Source organism: Cavia porcellus, unplaced genomic scaffold, assembly GCF_034190915.1.
Source record: "Cavia porcellus strain 051 isolate PalLab524CR breed Dunkin Hartley unplaced genomic scaffold, mCavPor4.1 scaffold_28, whole genome shotgun sequence".
Classification (NCBI taxonomy): Eukaryota; Metazoa; Chordata; class Mammalia; order Rodentia; family Caviidae; genus Cavia; species Cavia porcellus.
In genome coordinates, this window is record NW_026947511.1 from 31,487,338 (window position 1) to 31,501,691 (window position 14,354).

The 14,354-nt window shown below is 44.2% G+C and overlaps 2 protein-coding genes and 1 long non-coding RNA gene across 4 annotated transcripts; 2 read left to right on the forward strand and 1 right to left on the reverse strand.

Annotated features, from left to right (window-relative positions):
• The first annotated feature begins 123 nt into the window (after positions 1-123).
• On the forward strand, positions 124-8,042 carry Fut11 (fucosyltransferase 11). Of its 2 annotated transcripts, XR_010044009.1 has the most exons (4): positions 124-852; positions 971-1,596; positions 4,161-4,578; positions 5,552-8,042. XR_010044009.1 is itself a non-coding variant. In XM_013156727.3 (3 exons), the coding sequence occupies exons 1-3, from the start codon at positions 124-126 to the stop codon at positions 4,306-4,308; spliced, it is 1,503 nt and encodes a 500-aa protein (XP_013012181.1). In that variant the 3' UTR covers positions 4,309-8,042. The 2 variants fall into 2 exon arrangements, 1 of the variants encoding a protein (XP_013012181.1); XM_013156727.3 differs by having other exon boundaries at positions 4,161-8,042.
• On the reverse strand, positions 7,562-14,348 carry LOC134473656 (uncharacterized). Its single transcript, XR_010044011.1, has 2 exons — positions 14,034-14,348; positions 7,562-10,016 (listed from the first exon to the last, which is right to left on the reverse strand). It is a non-coding gene; the product is annotated as an uncharacterized LOC134473656 (long non-coding RNA).
• On the forward strand, positions 9,610-11,509 carry Chchd1 (coiled-coil-helix-coiled-coil-helix domain containing 1). The gene is made up of 3 exons (XM_003473799.5): positions 9,610-9,766; positions 9,876-9,994; positions 11,212-11,509. The coding sequence occupies exons 1-3, from the start codon at positions 9,643-9,645 to the stop codon at positions 11,323-11,325; spliced, it is 357 nt and encodes a 118-aa protein (XP_003473847.1). The 5' UTR covers positions 9,610-9,642; the 3' UTR covers positions 11,326-11,509.
• Positions 14,349-14,354: the final 6 nt, after the last annotated feature.

The window sequence follows — 14,354 nt, forward strand, 5'->3', positions numbered from 1 at the left end:
ATGGTCTCGGGTAAGCCTTGCCCTCTAGTGAGCAGAGCTGCGCATGCGCCGTGTATCCTAGTGGCTTAGGACCTCGTCCCCTCGCGACTTGCCACTAGGCGGGGTCTGGTGCTGTCGGGAGGGATGACGACTGCAGGAGTGGACATGGCGGCCGATCACGTTAGGGCCGTGCTGGCCGCCCTGGTGATGCTCAGTGTGTGTGAGGCCAGCGGCCTTGGACCCGCGGCGCAGGGCGAAGCCAGCGAGGAGGCAGCGTGGGTAGAACCGTGGGACGGATCGGTGTTCCAGCCGCCCTCTCCGCTGGGTGCCGTAGGGGTGTCGTGCCAGCCTGGAGCCCCGCGACCGGAGCAGGAGGAGACTGCGGACTTGCCAGTGCTCCTATGGTGGAGCCCAGGGCTGTTTCCCCACTTTCCCGGCGACTCGGAGCGCATCGAATGCCCGCGCGGCGCGTGCGTGGCTTCCCGGGACCGAAGGATGCGGGCGGACTTGCGGACGCGGGCGCTGCTTTTCTACGGTACCGACTTCCGCGCCTCGGAGGCGCCACTCCCGCGTCTGGCGCACCAGAGCTGGGCCCTCCTGCATGAGGAGTCGCCTCTCAATAACTTCCTGTTGAGCCACGGCCCGGGCATTCGCCTCTTCAACCTCACTGCCACCTTCAGCCGCCACTCGGACTACCCGCTGCCGCTGCAGTGGTTGCCCGGGGCCGCCTACCTGCGCCACCCGGCTCCTCCGCTCCACGAGCGTGCGGAGTGGCGCCGCTACGGCTACGCGCCGGTGCTCTACCTGCAGTCTCACTGCGACGTGCCCGCAGACCGCGACCGTTACGTGCGCGAGCTCATGCGCTACATCCGGGTGCGTGCGTGCGGCTGGGGCCGTGGGATGGCGGGAGGTGAGCGGGCGGGGGCGCCTGGGATCCGGGGATGTGGGGCCACCAGCTGGCTCTAGTGACGCCGCCCTGTACTCCGCCTAGGTGGACTCGTATGGGAAGTGCCTACAGAATAAGCAGTTGCCGACTGCGCGGTTGCAGGATACATCCACTGCCACCACTGAGGATCCAGAGCTCCTGGCCTTCTTGTCCCGTTATAAGTTCCACCTGGCCCTCGAAAATGCCATCTGCAATGACTACATGACCGAAAAACTGTGGCGCCCCATGCACCTGGGTGCTGTGCCAGTGTACCGCGGCTCTCCCTCTGTGAGGGACTGGATGCCCAATAACCACTCCATCATCCTTATTGATGACTTTGACTCCCCTCAGAAACTAGCGGAGTTCATTGACTTTCTGGACAAGAATGACGAAGAGTATATGAAATACCTGGCTTACAAGCAACCCGGGGGCATCACCAACCAGTTCCTCCTGGATAGCCTAAAGCAGCGGGAGTGGGGAGTAAACGATCCTCTACTTCCTAACTACCTTAATGGCTTCGAATGTTTCGTCTGTGACCATGAACTGGCTCGGCTAGACGCAGAGAAGGTCCATGCTGCTTCTTTTGGGGACATTCCTGTTCCAGAGCCTCACATTGCCCAGTCCTCACACATGGACTGCCCAGTGCCTACACCTGGCTATGGCAAGGTGACAGAGATTCCTGAGAATGACAGGTAGGGGTTACTCACATTGGCCTGAGCTGTTGTCAGATCAAATTACTTCTTTGCTTATGGTGAGCCAGAAGCTAGCACTTAGGTATTAAGAGGAGCAGGAGGAAATTTTGACACGGGTTCATTCTGCCTACAAGGGGTGAAGTGAGGCAAACTGAAAAAGATGAAGATGAAAATATAAGAGGTGACAACACATGAAAATCAGCTTATGTGAACAGTGTTTGTAGTAGCAGTCAAAAAAACACCTGAACCAGAGCCGAGGGCCTGTGCAGAGAGGTTGATGAGGGGGAGAGAGAAGGGTGGGTAGATGAACTGGGGCAAGGCAATAAATAACTCCATATCCAGATTCAAAATTTTGGAGTGACCTTAAAAATCAACCTCATGATCAGGCGTGGTGTTTGAGGCCAGCCTGCACTGCATAGAGAGCCTGTCTCAAAAAAAAAAAAAAAAAAAAAAAAAAATCAACCTCAGCAACTTAAGCACCTTCTATATGGTGGGGGAGGGGATATAAAGGCCCCCCCACCCCACCCCTTTTGGTACTAAGGATGGAACTCAGGGCCTCTGGGAATACTAGGCAAGCTTCTCTACCACTGAACTACATTCTCTCAACCTAGGATGAGACAAGCATTTTGAAAGTGTTTTTGTTTCGTTTTGTTTTTGATCTCAGTGCTGCTAGGGAATGAACCCAGCACCTTGCACGTGCTGTGTAGGTGCTCCACCACTGAGTTACATGCTCATCTCTTCACTTTTATTTTGAGACAAGGTCTTATTATGTAACTCAGGCTGGCCTTGAACTCATGATGATCCTACTGCCTCAACCTCCCAAGTGCTGGGATTGCAGGTGTGCACCACTACGTCTGCTTTAGGCTTCCTTTGGATCGAACTCACAACCTCATGCTTGCCAGGCAGGTGCTTATGCCGCTGAGCTAAATCCCCAGTCCTCCTTTCACTCTTAAAAGTACTTTAATTTCAGGCCAGATAGGGTGGAGCACACCTGTAATCCTAGCTTGCTTAGAGGCTAAAGTACGATTGTAAATTTGAGCTTGGACTATGCAATTTAGTGAGACCCTGTCTCAAAATAAAATATGAAAAAGGGCCAGGAATGTGGCTCGATGCAAAGGCAGGCTCTGAATTCAGTTCCCAAGACAGATAGACAGATACACACACACACACACACACACACACACACACACACACACACACACAAAACCTATCTCACACACACACAAAACCTATCTTGATTTGGTTGTGTTCACCAGGGACAGAATTGAAGGAATGTTTTCAAAAGACTGATAATTAGGGGCTGGGGATTTTAGATCAGCGGCATAAGTGCCTGCCTTGCAAGCAGACAGTCGTGAGTTCAATCCCCGGTACCGATAAAAAGGAAAAAAGCAAAAAAAAAAAAAGACTGATAATTAACAATGATGGGCAGTATGGTTGGAAAGGAAGTAAGCTACTGTAGTAGGTAGCACAAAAGGTTGACATTGCTGAATGAAGTCTGTGGGAAATGGAGTGGGAAAATGTGGAAGCCATTTGCAGCAAGCCACATCTTTTGAAGGAGAGGTGATAAGATTCAGTGGAGAAAAAGAGGCTTAGATAGTGGTTGGCTGAGCCCTGGCTGGACAGTGGATGGCAGCAGAGTGCTGCTCATACACAGTATGCTGCTGGTGGTATAATCTGTATAGTTTCTGTTGTGCCTAATACTAAGACTTAATAGAGGAAAGATATGAAACATTAAGAATGTAAATATTTGTAGCTGGTCACAGTGGATTAGGCCTGTAATCTCAGCTACTTGGGAGACTGAGGCAGGAGGATTATAAATTCACATAGGCAACTCAGTGGGATCATGTCTTAAAATATTTTTTAAAAGTTCCTGTGGATGGGGCTAGGGATTTAGCTCAGTGGCATAAGCACCTGCCTGGTAAGTTTGAGGTTGTAAGTTCGATCCCTGGTATCACACACACACACACACACACAAAAAAAAAAAAAAAAAAAAAAAATTCCTGGGGATGAGGGACCAGGGATTTTGCTCAGTGGCAAAAGTTCTGGGGATGACCAGGCATAGTGGTGCATGTTTGTAATCCCAGGACTCAGGAGACTAAGGCAAGATGACTGTTGTGAGTTTCAGGCTAGTCTCAAACCAACCAAACTAAACCATACCATACCAAACCAAAATAAAGCAACATAACACAACTGCTGGGAGTGCAACTCAGTGGTAGAGCCAGGAAGCAGCAAGTCAGTTATTTTAACACATCGGGTGGACTATGTGGTACCTTTGTGTTTGTGGCTTCCTTCCTGTTATGTTACTAGATTTACCTCCTGTTTTTTTTCCTTAACAGTAGAGCCTTGTCCTAGCCAGATACCATGTACTTGTTGCTTAAGATTTCTTTTGCCAGGCCGGGGATTTAGCTCAGTGGTACAAGTGCCTGCCTGGCAAGTGCAAGGTTGTGAGTTCCATCTCTTGTACCAAAAAGAAAAAAAGGAAAAAAAAAAATTGCCCCATAGAAAGGTAGGATTCATACTCATGCTGTGGTTCCATAACCTACACTCCCATTTTGTTATTTCAGCTGGAAGGAGATGTGGTTGCAAGATTACTGGCAAGGACTGTACCAAGGGGAAGCCCTGACTGCCATGATCCACAACAATGAAACACAGCAGAGTAAATTTTGGGATTACCTACATGAGATCTTCATGAAAAGGAACCAAAATCTCTAACCTTTACTTTGGAAGACCTAAGGAGTTCTTATTCCACCATGGCACATAAGGAGCATTCACTGCACAAGTCTCTAATAAACATTGTCTTATCATGGATTCAATTATATCCACCAATATTTTATCTTAATGATGTGTAATAAAGTCTCAGCCTATGATAAAAGAGCTTCTCTCTCAGCAGAGAGGGAAGCATCCAGGTCTCCGTTCAGTGGGAAAGAGAAACCTGAAACACTCATTTGACTCAAGGTGCTGTTTCACCGCTTCATTTGTGAGGTAAGATGGGCCCGATTATAGTGTAAAAATTCTGCTCCATTCTCCAAACCCCTGCTATTCAGTAGTTCCCCCAAAATCTCTTCCCAAGCTTTATGAACTGTTATGTTTGTGGAAAAGCACAATCTCTGGTGGGTTTTATTCCGGTTTTCTTTGTTCCTGAGATAGGGTCTCAGTATGCTGCCCAGGCTGGCCTCCAATTCCTGGGCTTAAACAGTCCTCCCACCTCATCCTCTGTATGCATAGCTGGCACTAAGGTACACACCACTGCTCTTGGCTCATGGACTTGGGGTTTTGTTATATTATTTTAATTGCCTTTTGTGTCAGTTTTTTTAATTAATTTTTTTTGAGACAGCATCTTTTTATGTAGTTCAAGTTGGTTTGAACTCACTATGTAGCTGAGGCTGGCCCTGAACTTTGGTGATCCTCCTGCCTCAGCCTCCCAAGTCCTGGGATTACAGGCATGTGCCCACCATGCCCAGCTAATATCCTAATTTTATTGTATTTTGTTTTTGTTTTTGTTTCTGAGACAGGGTCTCACTATGTAGCTCAGGCTGGCCTTAACTCACTGTGTAGTCTAGGCTGGCCTTGAAAACTCATGGCAATCCTCTTACCTCAGCCTCCTGAGGGCTGGGATTACAGGTATATACCACCTTGCCCAGCAACATTTTTATTTTTAATGAGTTTTTCTTTTTGGTTTTAGGACCTTTCCCCCAATTTCAGATGGAGATACACAAATCTTGCCATCACTGTTATTGCTAGTTTGCTTCTTATTTAGAATTTCTTCTCATTTTGTGAATGGGTTCAGTAGCTAATGTATGCCATGTCAGTTTAATATCATGCCCTATTTTTAAATCAAAGATGGAGACTAAGGCTGGAAATTATGGCAGAAAATGTTGAATAGCTAACTTACACATATTACTAACAATCTTCCATACAACTTTACTGAGACTTTTTTTTTTTTTTTTCCATACAGGGGATTGAACTCATGACCTTGTACTTGCAGGGCTGGCACTTATGCTGCTCAGCTAAACCCCTAGCCCCCTGAGACTTATTTTTTGATGGAGCCCCACCATGGTCCTAAACTCAAAGACAAGAAAAGGCAAGAGAAGAAATTTAAGCCACCACAAGGGAATGGCCAAAGAAAAGCCTTAGACAGACTTGGGGATGCAGCCAAACTCTTCTATTTCTGTAGTTTAAACATATAGCCTAATGAATGACATCATGACTTTTTCATAGGGTACTGGTACAAGAAAGGATACCTTGGAAATTAAAACTGCAGTAATTATAAGATATTAATGTATTATCACTCAAGAAATTCTATAGCTTATCAATATATCTGATTATAAATTTATATATATATCCATATCTATGTCTATAACTGTATACACACACACACACACACACACACACACACACACAGAGGGATATACACATCAGGTGCTTCATCAACTAAGATCCATGCTTAATATTGTGACATCTAAGGATAAGAACAAGAAAAGCTATAGTTTAGGCTAGATTCATTGTCTTTCTTATTTCCTGTTGGGAATTAAACTCAGGGCCTTGCATATGCTAAGTATGTGCTCTGCCTTGAACTATATTCTTACTTTCATTTTATTTTTAAAAATATGTCCTTCATAATAGTGTGAAGGGTTTGCTTAACCTGTTTGGTCTCTTTTAAAAAAGAATGAGAGGAGGACAGACCTTCAAAAATACACTTATGGGGCTGGGGATTTAGCTCAGTGGCATAAGCACTTGCCTTGCAACCCTGTGGTTGTGAGTTTGATCCCTGGTATCAGTAAAAATACAAAAAAAAAAAAAAAAAAATGATGGCTGCATGCCTGTAATCCTATCACTGAGGAGGTTATGGATCCCTGTGAATTCGAGGCTAGCCTGAACTGCATAGCAAGACTGTCTCAAACAAACAAACAAACCACTTGTGCTATGTGTAGTAGCACATGCCTATAATTCCACCTACTCTGGCAGCTAAGGCAGGAGGATTGTTGTGAGACTGACCTGCCTGGGCTACAAAGTGAGCTCAAGGCCAGCTTTACCTTTTGAGGTAAAGCTGGTACCTTTTTGAGACTCTGTCTCAAAAAGACAAAACATTTTTTTAAGAAGGGTTGGGGATGGGCTGGGGATATAGCTCAGTGGCATAGTGCCTGCCTGGCACTATGAGTTTGATTCCTAGTACCAAAAAGGCAAGGTTTGAGGATATAGCTCAGTGATAGAGCGCTTGCCTACCATGTGTGAAGCCCTGTGTTTAATCCTCAAAAATCAGGGAAAAAAAGTTAAAATTTTATATTAGTTGGCACTCACAAAAGAAATCATAGGAGTCTGTTTTCTAAGATTGCAATCTTTTTCAGAGTCGATGCTTATCGACAATGCAAAACATATACTGCACAAGTGCAAATCTAAATTAGGACTCAGTTTTGGGTTTTTTTTGAACTGGGGATCGAACTCATGACCTTGCACTTGCCAGGCAGATGCTTATGCTGTTGAGCTAAATCCCCAGCCCAGGACTCAGATTTTATTATGTATAATGAAACAGGTAAGTGGGGCAGGGGTTATAGCTCAGTGGCTTAAGCACCTTGGCAAGCACAAGGTCCTGAGTTATATTTCTGGTACAAAAAAACAAAAATAAGCTAAGCGATAGTTATGCGAGGCACAGAATCTCCTTCTCTTTCATTTAGGACAACTAGTTATTCCTTTAGCACTTTTTTTCCTTTTTTTTTCTGGTACCAGGGATTGAACTCATGACTTCACACTTGCTAGGCAGGCAGTTGTGCCACTGAGCTAAATCCCCAGCCCCTCCTTTAGCACTTTTATGTACAAAGTGAGCCACTTGTTCATGAATGGTTGTTGCTGGAGATGTAGGCCTGCTTTGTGCCCAGTGAGTCTCAGACTTTCCCCTTTATTCTTTTTTTTTTTTTTGGTACTAGGACTCAAACTTAGGACCTGGTGCTTGCCCAGCAGGTGCTGTGCCCCTGAGCTATACTCCTGGCTTGGTTATTTTTTTTTTTATCGGTACAGGGGATCGAACTCAGGACCGCTTGCTTGTAAGACAGGTTCTTACGCCGCTAAGCTAAATCTTCAGCCCCTGGCTTGGTTATTCTTAACATGTAACTACAGTAGTCACAGAAAAGACAGAGTCAGGTGCTACAATTCCACCTGGGAAACAACTAGGATTAACCACACTTAGGGACTAAAGCTTTGCTTTTCTTATGGGAAGGAAAGCAATGTGAATTTTCTCTAGTTTGGGGATCTGTCTGCTCCATCCTATGTAGCAGCAGCGTACTACTCATTGCAGTTGTAGTTATTGTTGGTAGAAGTGTCTTGACAGTCATGTTTTTACTTCTACTGCTGGAATGAGAGGGTGGAGCACAGGCTGATGTTTTGATTGCAAGTATTGATATTTTATATTATCATGAGTTTTATTTTGTATAATAAACTGCTTTTTAAACATATCTTCTGCTTGGTTATTTTTTAGGGATGGGCATAATAAAGTTGAAAACTTGTAAAAATATTTCAAGCAGTTTTTTATGTAACAAGTGTTTATTTATTTGCACTATTCTAAGCACTGGGAATTCAGCAACGGACAGGATATTACCTTGTCTCTTGGTGCTTACATTTTACAGTGAGTATTGGGAGTTGACAAGGCCATACACAGTCAATTCAGGTGTGAAATAAGACTTTAAGGGAAGGAGTCAGCCATGCAGGTATCAATAGGTAGATTCTGAATGTGACAAAATTTTTTTTTTGTACTGTGAATCAAGCTCAGTACCTTATGCTTGCAAGGCAGAAGATGTGCCGCTGAGTTATATCCTCAGCGACAAATTACTTTTAACACTAAATTTACACATCCAAGTATTTAAATATTGCTACTCTAAAATACTTATTAACTACTACCTCGTTCAAATTATGCTTCCATTATCAGAGTCATTTCTTGGAGTTCATCTGGCAATGTCTTGGGAACTCAAGACACCGTGTTTGGATGAGTGTGCCTCCTTCTAACCCCACCCCATGAGCCCAGGGTGTACTGAGCTAGGTGCCTACCCCACTTCACTCAGCCAGCATCTTGTAAATTGCCTAGGCTTAGATTTGGGACCCTCCTGCCTTAGCCTTCCAGTGTGATGGATTTACAACCACTAAACCCGGCTAACTGAATTTTGTAAACAGCCAACTCACTTAAGAACTAAGTCTGGTGGTCGGGCATGGTGGTGCATGCCTGTAATTCCAGCAGTCAGGAGGCTGAGGCCCCGAGTTTGAGGCCATCCTGAACTACAGTGAGAGGTCTTTTTTTAAAAAAGCCAGTCAAATTTAGCGGGGGGGGGGGTGGTATACCAACTTTAGTGACACTAATGTTAATAAGTTCTGATAACCCACTGCCATCGGACCAGCCGAGAGGTCTTGAAAACAAAACAAAACCAAGAATTAAGGCTGGTGAACCATCACAAAGTCTATAAATAAGAATGACGGTATCAAATAGCTTTAGGAGACTGTCAAGACGATTAAAATGACTTCAAAAGGCGTTTAACCCTCATCATTCCCATCATTACCCACGTGGCATTGTTGGTTTATTAAAACAACGACTTAGGGGCTGGGGATTTAGTTCAGCGGCATAAGCGCGTGCCTTGCAAGCGCGCAGTCGTGAGTTGGATCCCTGGTACCGATTTTAAAAACAAACAAAAACAACTTCCCCAATCTCTCAGGGCTCATAGTTTGTTTAAATCCCATCATCTTTGCCCTTGTCTATGACAATCACTCTCTAGGCCAGCTGGTCACCATCAGAAACGAGGGTCCACTTATGGAGGAAGGGGCATTTCCTGGATGTCCCTGCTTCTTACTGCCCCCAGACTTAAATGCTCTCACGAGTGAGCGAGCATGAAAGTTCGAATCTTCTAACCTGCTGACGGCGAAGGACCGGCGAACATTCGAACCCTGAGTGCTCGCTACCACATCCAAGACCAGAGGTACGCACCACCTCGAGCGGGTAGTTTTTGACTCCGTCGGGGTCACGCGGGGTCACGCACGGCACCGCGGTGGGTGCTGGGAGCGCGGCGCGCAATGGCGACGCCCAGCCTACGGGGACGCCTAGTGCGGCTTGCGAACCCGCGGAAACCTACACTGAAGCCCAACAAACCTCTCATCCTAGCTAACCGCGTTGGAGAGCGGCGCCGGGAGAAGGGAGGTGAGCAGTGGGAACCGGGGAGGCTCCGGAGCGGAAACTGGACTGGGGAAGGGACGGCTGGGAAGGTGAACTCACTGTGACTTGAAGGTTCCCAGTTCTTCCTCTCCAGAGGCAACATGTATCACAGAGATGTCGGTGATGATGGCTTGCTGGAAACAGAATGAATTCCGCGACAGTGCGTGCAAAAAAGAGATCCAAGACTTCTTTGAGTGTGCTTCGAAGGCCCAGGTGACATTTCCTTGGGTGCATTCTCGGGAAGAAAATGGGGAATACAATTTATAATTCTTTCAGCCTTCTTCCAGGTGATAGGAAAGATCCCCATTCACTTGAGGGCCACTTCACACGCCAGCATGGGAAAAGTTATAGGTTTTGTTCTTTTTTGTTGTTGTTGTTTTGGAAGGGGGATTCGTTTTTTAGACAGTGTCTTGCTATGTAGTTCAGGCAGCCCGGGAAAGTACTATGTAGCCCAGGCTGGCCTTGATCGATAGCAGTCTTCCTGCCTTAGCCTCCCAAGTGCTGGGATTACATTGTGGGCCACCATGTCTGGTGATTAGGTTTTTTTTTTTTTTTTTTTTTTTTTTGGTCTTTTTCCTTTTTATCGGTATCAGGGATCGAACTCACGACTGCCTGCTTACAAGGCAGGCGCTTATGCCACTGAGCTAAATCCCCAGCCCCTGGTGATTAGTTTTTAAGGCTATGTGATCATGACCTAATTATTTCAATTCTCTGGACTTAAGCGTTACTATAATTCTATCATGAGATTGAATTAATACTGCATTATAGGATTTTCTGAGTGTGAGGGCTGGGCGTGGTGCCGCACTCTTGTAATCCCAGCACTCAGGAGGCTGAGGCTGGAGGGAGGCTGAGGCGGGAGGATCCTTGCAAGTTCGAGCCCAGCCTGAGCTACAAAGTAAGCCCAAAGCCAGCCTGAACCACATAACAAGATCCTGTCTCAAAAAGACAGACAGACACGTTTTTTCTGAGTGTGAAGTTAAGTAGTGAATGGGAAAATTACTTTGACAAATTTAAATTGCTGGTTAGGTAGTTGCTGTTTGGAGCAGAACTGAAGATAGTGAAACTAAGGATTGTTGGTTTCTAGCCTTGATTTAACTGTTAGCTAGCATAGTAGTTTCAAATCATACCTTTGTAGGTTCCAAGTCCCTTTTGTTGAGAAGGATTGTTGTCCATCTCTTGGGACTGGTTAGCATCTTACTGTGCTTTAGATATTTTAAAAACTGAATCTCATGCCTCAAGTGGTGGTATACATCTGTAAGCCTCAAGAGGCTGAGGCAGGAGTATTGATGTGACTTAAAGGCCAGCCTGAATTGCATAGAGAGACCCTGTTTCAAAAAACTCCAATTAAACAAACAAATAAACAAAAGCTAAAACTATGGGCCTAGGTCAGGGCAAACTTCATATATACTATTTTTGTTCTGTATTTTCAGGAAGCCCGAAAGATGAGATCAAGCCAGGAGACCCTGGGAGAATCTGGAAGTTTACTTCCCAAGAAAGTGAATAAGTTGTTACAGAGGTTTCCTAATAAACCGTATCTCATATGAAAATGGAAAAACATTTTCAGTGATTGTACTGTCATTTCTGAGAACTGTGCAGAGGTATTTTAAAAATATTTGCACTGCTATGCCTCTTTTGAAGGGTAAAATGAGGCAAATACTTCTTTTCACTCATCAGAGCGGTCTGGATGAAGTTATGCTTTATCTTGAAATAAAATTTTCTGAAGAGTGATTGGGTTTTCTTGTGAATTAAATATTCTCTTCTTCCTTTCTTCCCCAGTGCTGAGGATGGAACCCAGGGCGTCTCAAATGCTAGGCAAGTGCTCTACTACTGAGCCATACTTCCCAGCCCTCCCTTCTTTTTTTTGAGCCTTGTATTCTCTGCATCCTGGAAGTTCTTTGTTTCCTGACCTGCCCTAGGATTTCTCTTCCTGCTTTTGAAGCCCTTCACACCATTTAGTGCTTTTGTCTTTGGATGAATTAAGGACACTGAAGTCTATGTTTATGTAGGGCTTTTGTTATCATCTCTACTTAATGATCATATTTTTTGTATAGCCCCTATAAGATGTTCCTTGAATAAAGTCCACAATTTGGTGGCTCAGAGTTTCTGGAGATACATTTTTTTGACTCATGTAGTTAAAAATGTTTTTAAATTACTTATCCACGAAAAGGAAAAACATGTTTGCAGTTTTTTAAATTAAAAACTTTTTAACAACTTTTTTTTTTTTTTTTTTTGACAAGGAGGATCTCACTATATATTTCAGGCTGGCCTCAAACTTGTCTTGATTCAGCCTCTCCAGTGCTGGGATTATAGGCATGTAAATACTCAATTCTAGTAACTATTTTCTTATTTTATTTGGCAATAAGGTAGAGCTGATTGTTTCAGTATTCAGGTGATCCCCCCCCCACCACCACTTCTATGCTTTCCCAAATTATAAAATGCATTTGATTGCCTTTTTTTTTCTTTTTTGGGGAGGGTACTGAGGCTTGAACTCGCAACCTTGCGCTTGCCAGGCAGGCACTTATGCCACTGAGTTAAATCCCCAATTTGATTGCCTTTTTTGTGTATTAACCTATTCATTTTTTTCTTGGTCTTGGGGATTGAACTCATGACCTTGTGCTTGCCAAGCAAGCACTAACCTATTTACTTTTCCAAGTTACCTGTTGGCTGCTGAAGGTGTTTTAAGTTCTGAGGTTAGGTACAATTGCATAGTATTTTATGTGTACTCTGCCTTTTCAAGACATAAATGAATTAATTTTTCTGATGTACCTTGTAGTATGATGTATTTAATGTTCCAGGAGATAGTTATTAAGTTAAATAGAAATCTTGTCCCCTCCATTTGCTACCTCTTTCCATTGTCCTCATGCCTCACTATTGAACTCCTGCTGCAAACAGGTATTTTTGTTTGTCTTGTTTTTTGGTAGTATTGGGAACGGCATATAGGACCCTCCCCCGAAGCCAAATCCTAGCCTTTTATTTTTTTTATTTTGAGACAGGGTCTTGCTGAGTTGCCCAGACTGTGCTCAGACTTGTGATTCTTCTGTCTCAGCCTCCCAGAGTGCTGAGATTATAGGCATGTACACCTTCCTTGTAAACTGAGCCTTTTAGGTTACTGAAAGACTCTGTTTAGCCACTTTGGTTGTGAAATTGAATGGGGGAAAATACATCCTTAACCACAAGTGAAATTTAGCACTATAGGTAACTAACCACAGTATTATTAGTAGTACTGAATGAAATCATGCTTTTGTTGTTACTGCTTTTTTGGTGCTGGGGATTAAGGGCAGGGCCTTGTGCATGCTTTACTGTCTACCACTGAGGTGTTCTTCCAGCCCTACTCATGGTTGTAAATGGTTGATACATTGTGTCAACCTGAGAAGTCTAGAAGCTTAGCTAAGTAGCTCAGCAGTTCTATATGCCAGGGTGTAGAGGAGTGCTTTTACTGTGCTACCATGTTCATTGTGTCAAATTGAGAAGTTTAGAAGTTTAAGTGACTCAGCAAGGGGCCAGAGTCCTCACTTAGTAAACATTCTGAGCCTGGCCAAAAGAAGGGCATGGAGATGGTATGAGTGTGCAGCACCCACCAGAGAGCCAGTAGACTCCATAAAATTAAGGGAGGAAAAGGGGCTTGTTCCCCCATTTTGCTTTTGTGGCTTTCGTTGTCTTCCGTGGCCTTAAATTGTTGCCACCTTGCTTTGGAGCCAGCTGATTACAGACTGAAACCACCAAAAACTGAGCTAAATAAATCTTTCCTTCCTTTGGGGCCACAGGTATTTTGTCTCAGCAAGGAGAGAGGTAACCAAGGCAATGGTAAACAACATATTATAGTTTATTATAAGCTCAAGATATAATTCATAGTCATCATTAGGTTCATAACTAGTATCTACTACACTTCCCTGCTAAATTTGTGTACATATTTTTTCCCCTGCTGTGGATTGGATCCAGGCCCTCATGTATGCCAGACAAACACTCCTCCACTGAACTTCATCTCCAGCCTAATACTGTCATTTACTGTGCAAATAAGGAAACACTACTATATTACACATTTGTTTTATTAATAATTTATTTTTCTTTCAACATAATGTCCTTTATAATTCTTGTATTTTGTGCACTTACAATTTGGGGGAGTCATAGACTTCACTAGACTAATAAAGTGTCTATTAAAAGAAAAAAAAAGGCTAAGAATTCCTAGATTCAAAGACCATACTGACCAAAAAAGGACCATTTCCTGAAATCAAAGGTCTTTCTTGGTACTTACCCAGTTAATCCTTTGAAGTCTGGATTTTAGGCTTCTAGACTACAATTCCCAGAAGGTGATTCGCCCCTATGGCCTATCCGGAGTTAGGACAATAACTCCGTCTAATGGTTCCTGTGCTGTTTCTTGACAGCCTACGATTCCCGACACGCACGGCGGCTGTTTATTCCTTAGGGATATTAGGGACATCGAGGTATAGCTAGAATCTGAAGTTGTTTTGTTTGTATCTCCTGAGGTTGACTTCCTCTTGTGGTGTCTTCCGAGTGGGCTCGAGAGAGAAAGAAAGAAAAAAAAAAAAAAAATGGCAGGAAGTGCAGTCATGAA

Coding starts and splice junctions, on each gene's coding strand:
- Chchd1 (XM_003473799.5), top strand. CDS start 9,643: ATGGCGACGCCCAGCCTACGGGGACGCCTAGTGCGGCTTGCGAACCCG. Junction 9,767..9,875: donor GCGGCGCCGGGAGAAGGGAG/GTGAGCAGTGGG, acceptor CTTCCTCTCCAG/AGGCAACATGTATCACAGAG. Junction 9,995..11,211: donor AGTGTGCTTCGAAGGCCCAG/GTGACATTTCCT, acceptor CTGTATTTTCAG/GAAGCCCGAAAGATGAGATC.
- Fut11 (XM_013156727.3), top strand. CDS start 124: ATGACGACTGCAGGAGTGGACATGGCGGCCGATCACGTTAGGGCCGTG. Junction 853..970: donor AGCTCATGCGCTACATCCGG/GTGCGTGCGTGC, acceptor TACTCCGCCTAG/GTGGACTCGTATGGGAAGTG. Junction 1,597..4,160: donor GAGATTCCTGAGAATGACAG/GTAGGGGTTACT, acceptor TTGTTATTTCAG/CTGGAAGGAGATGTGGTTGC.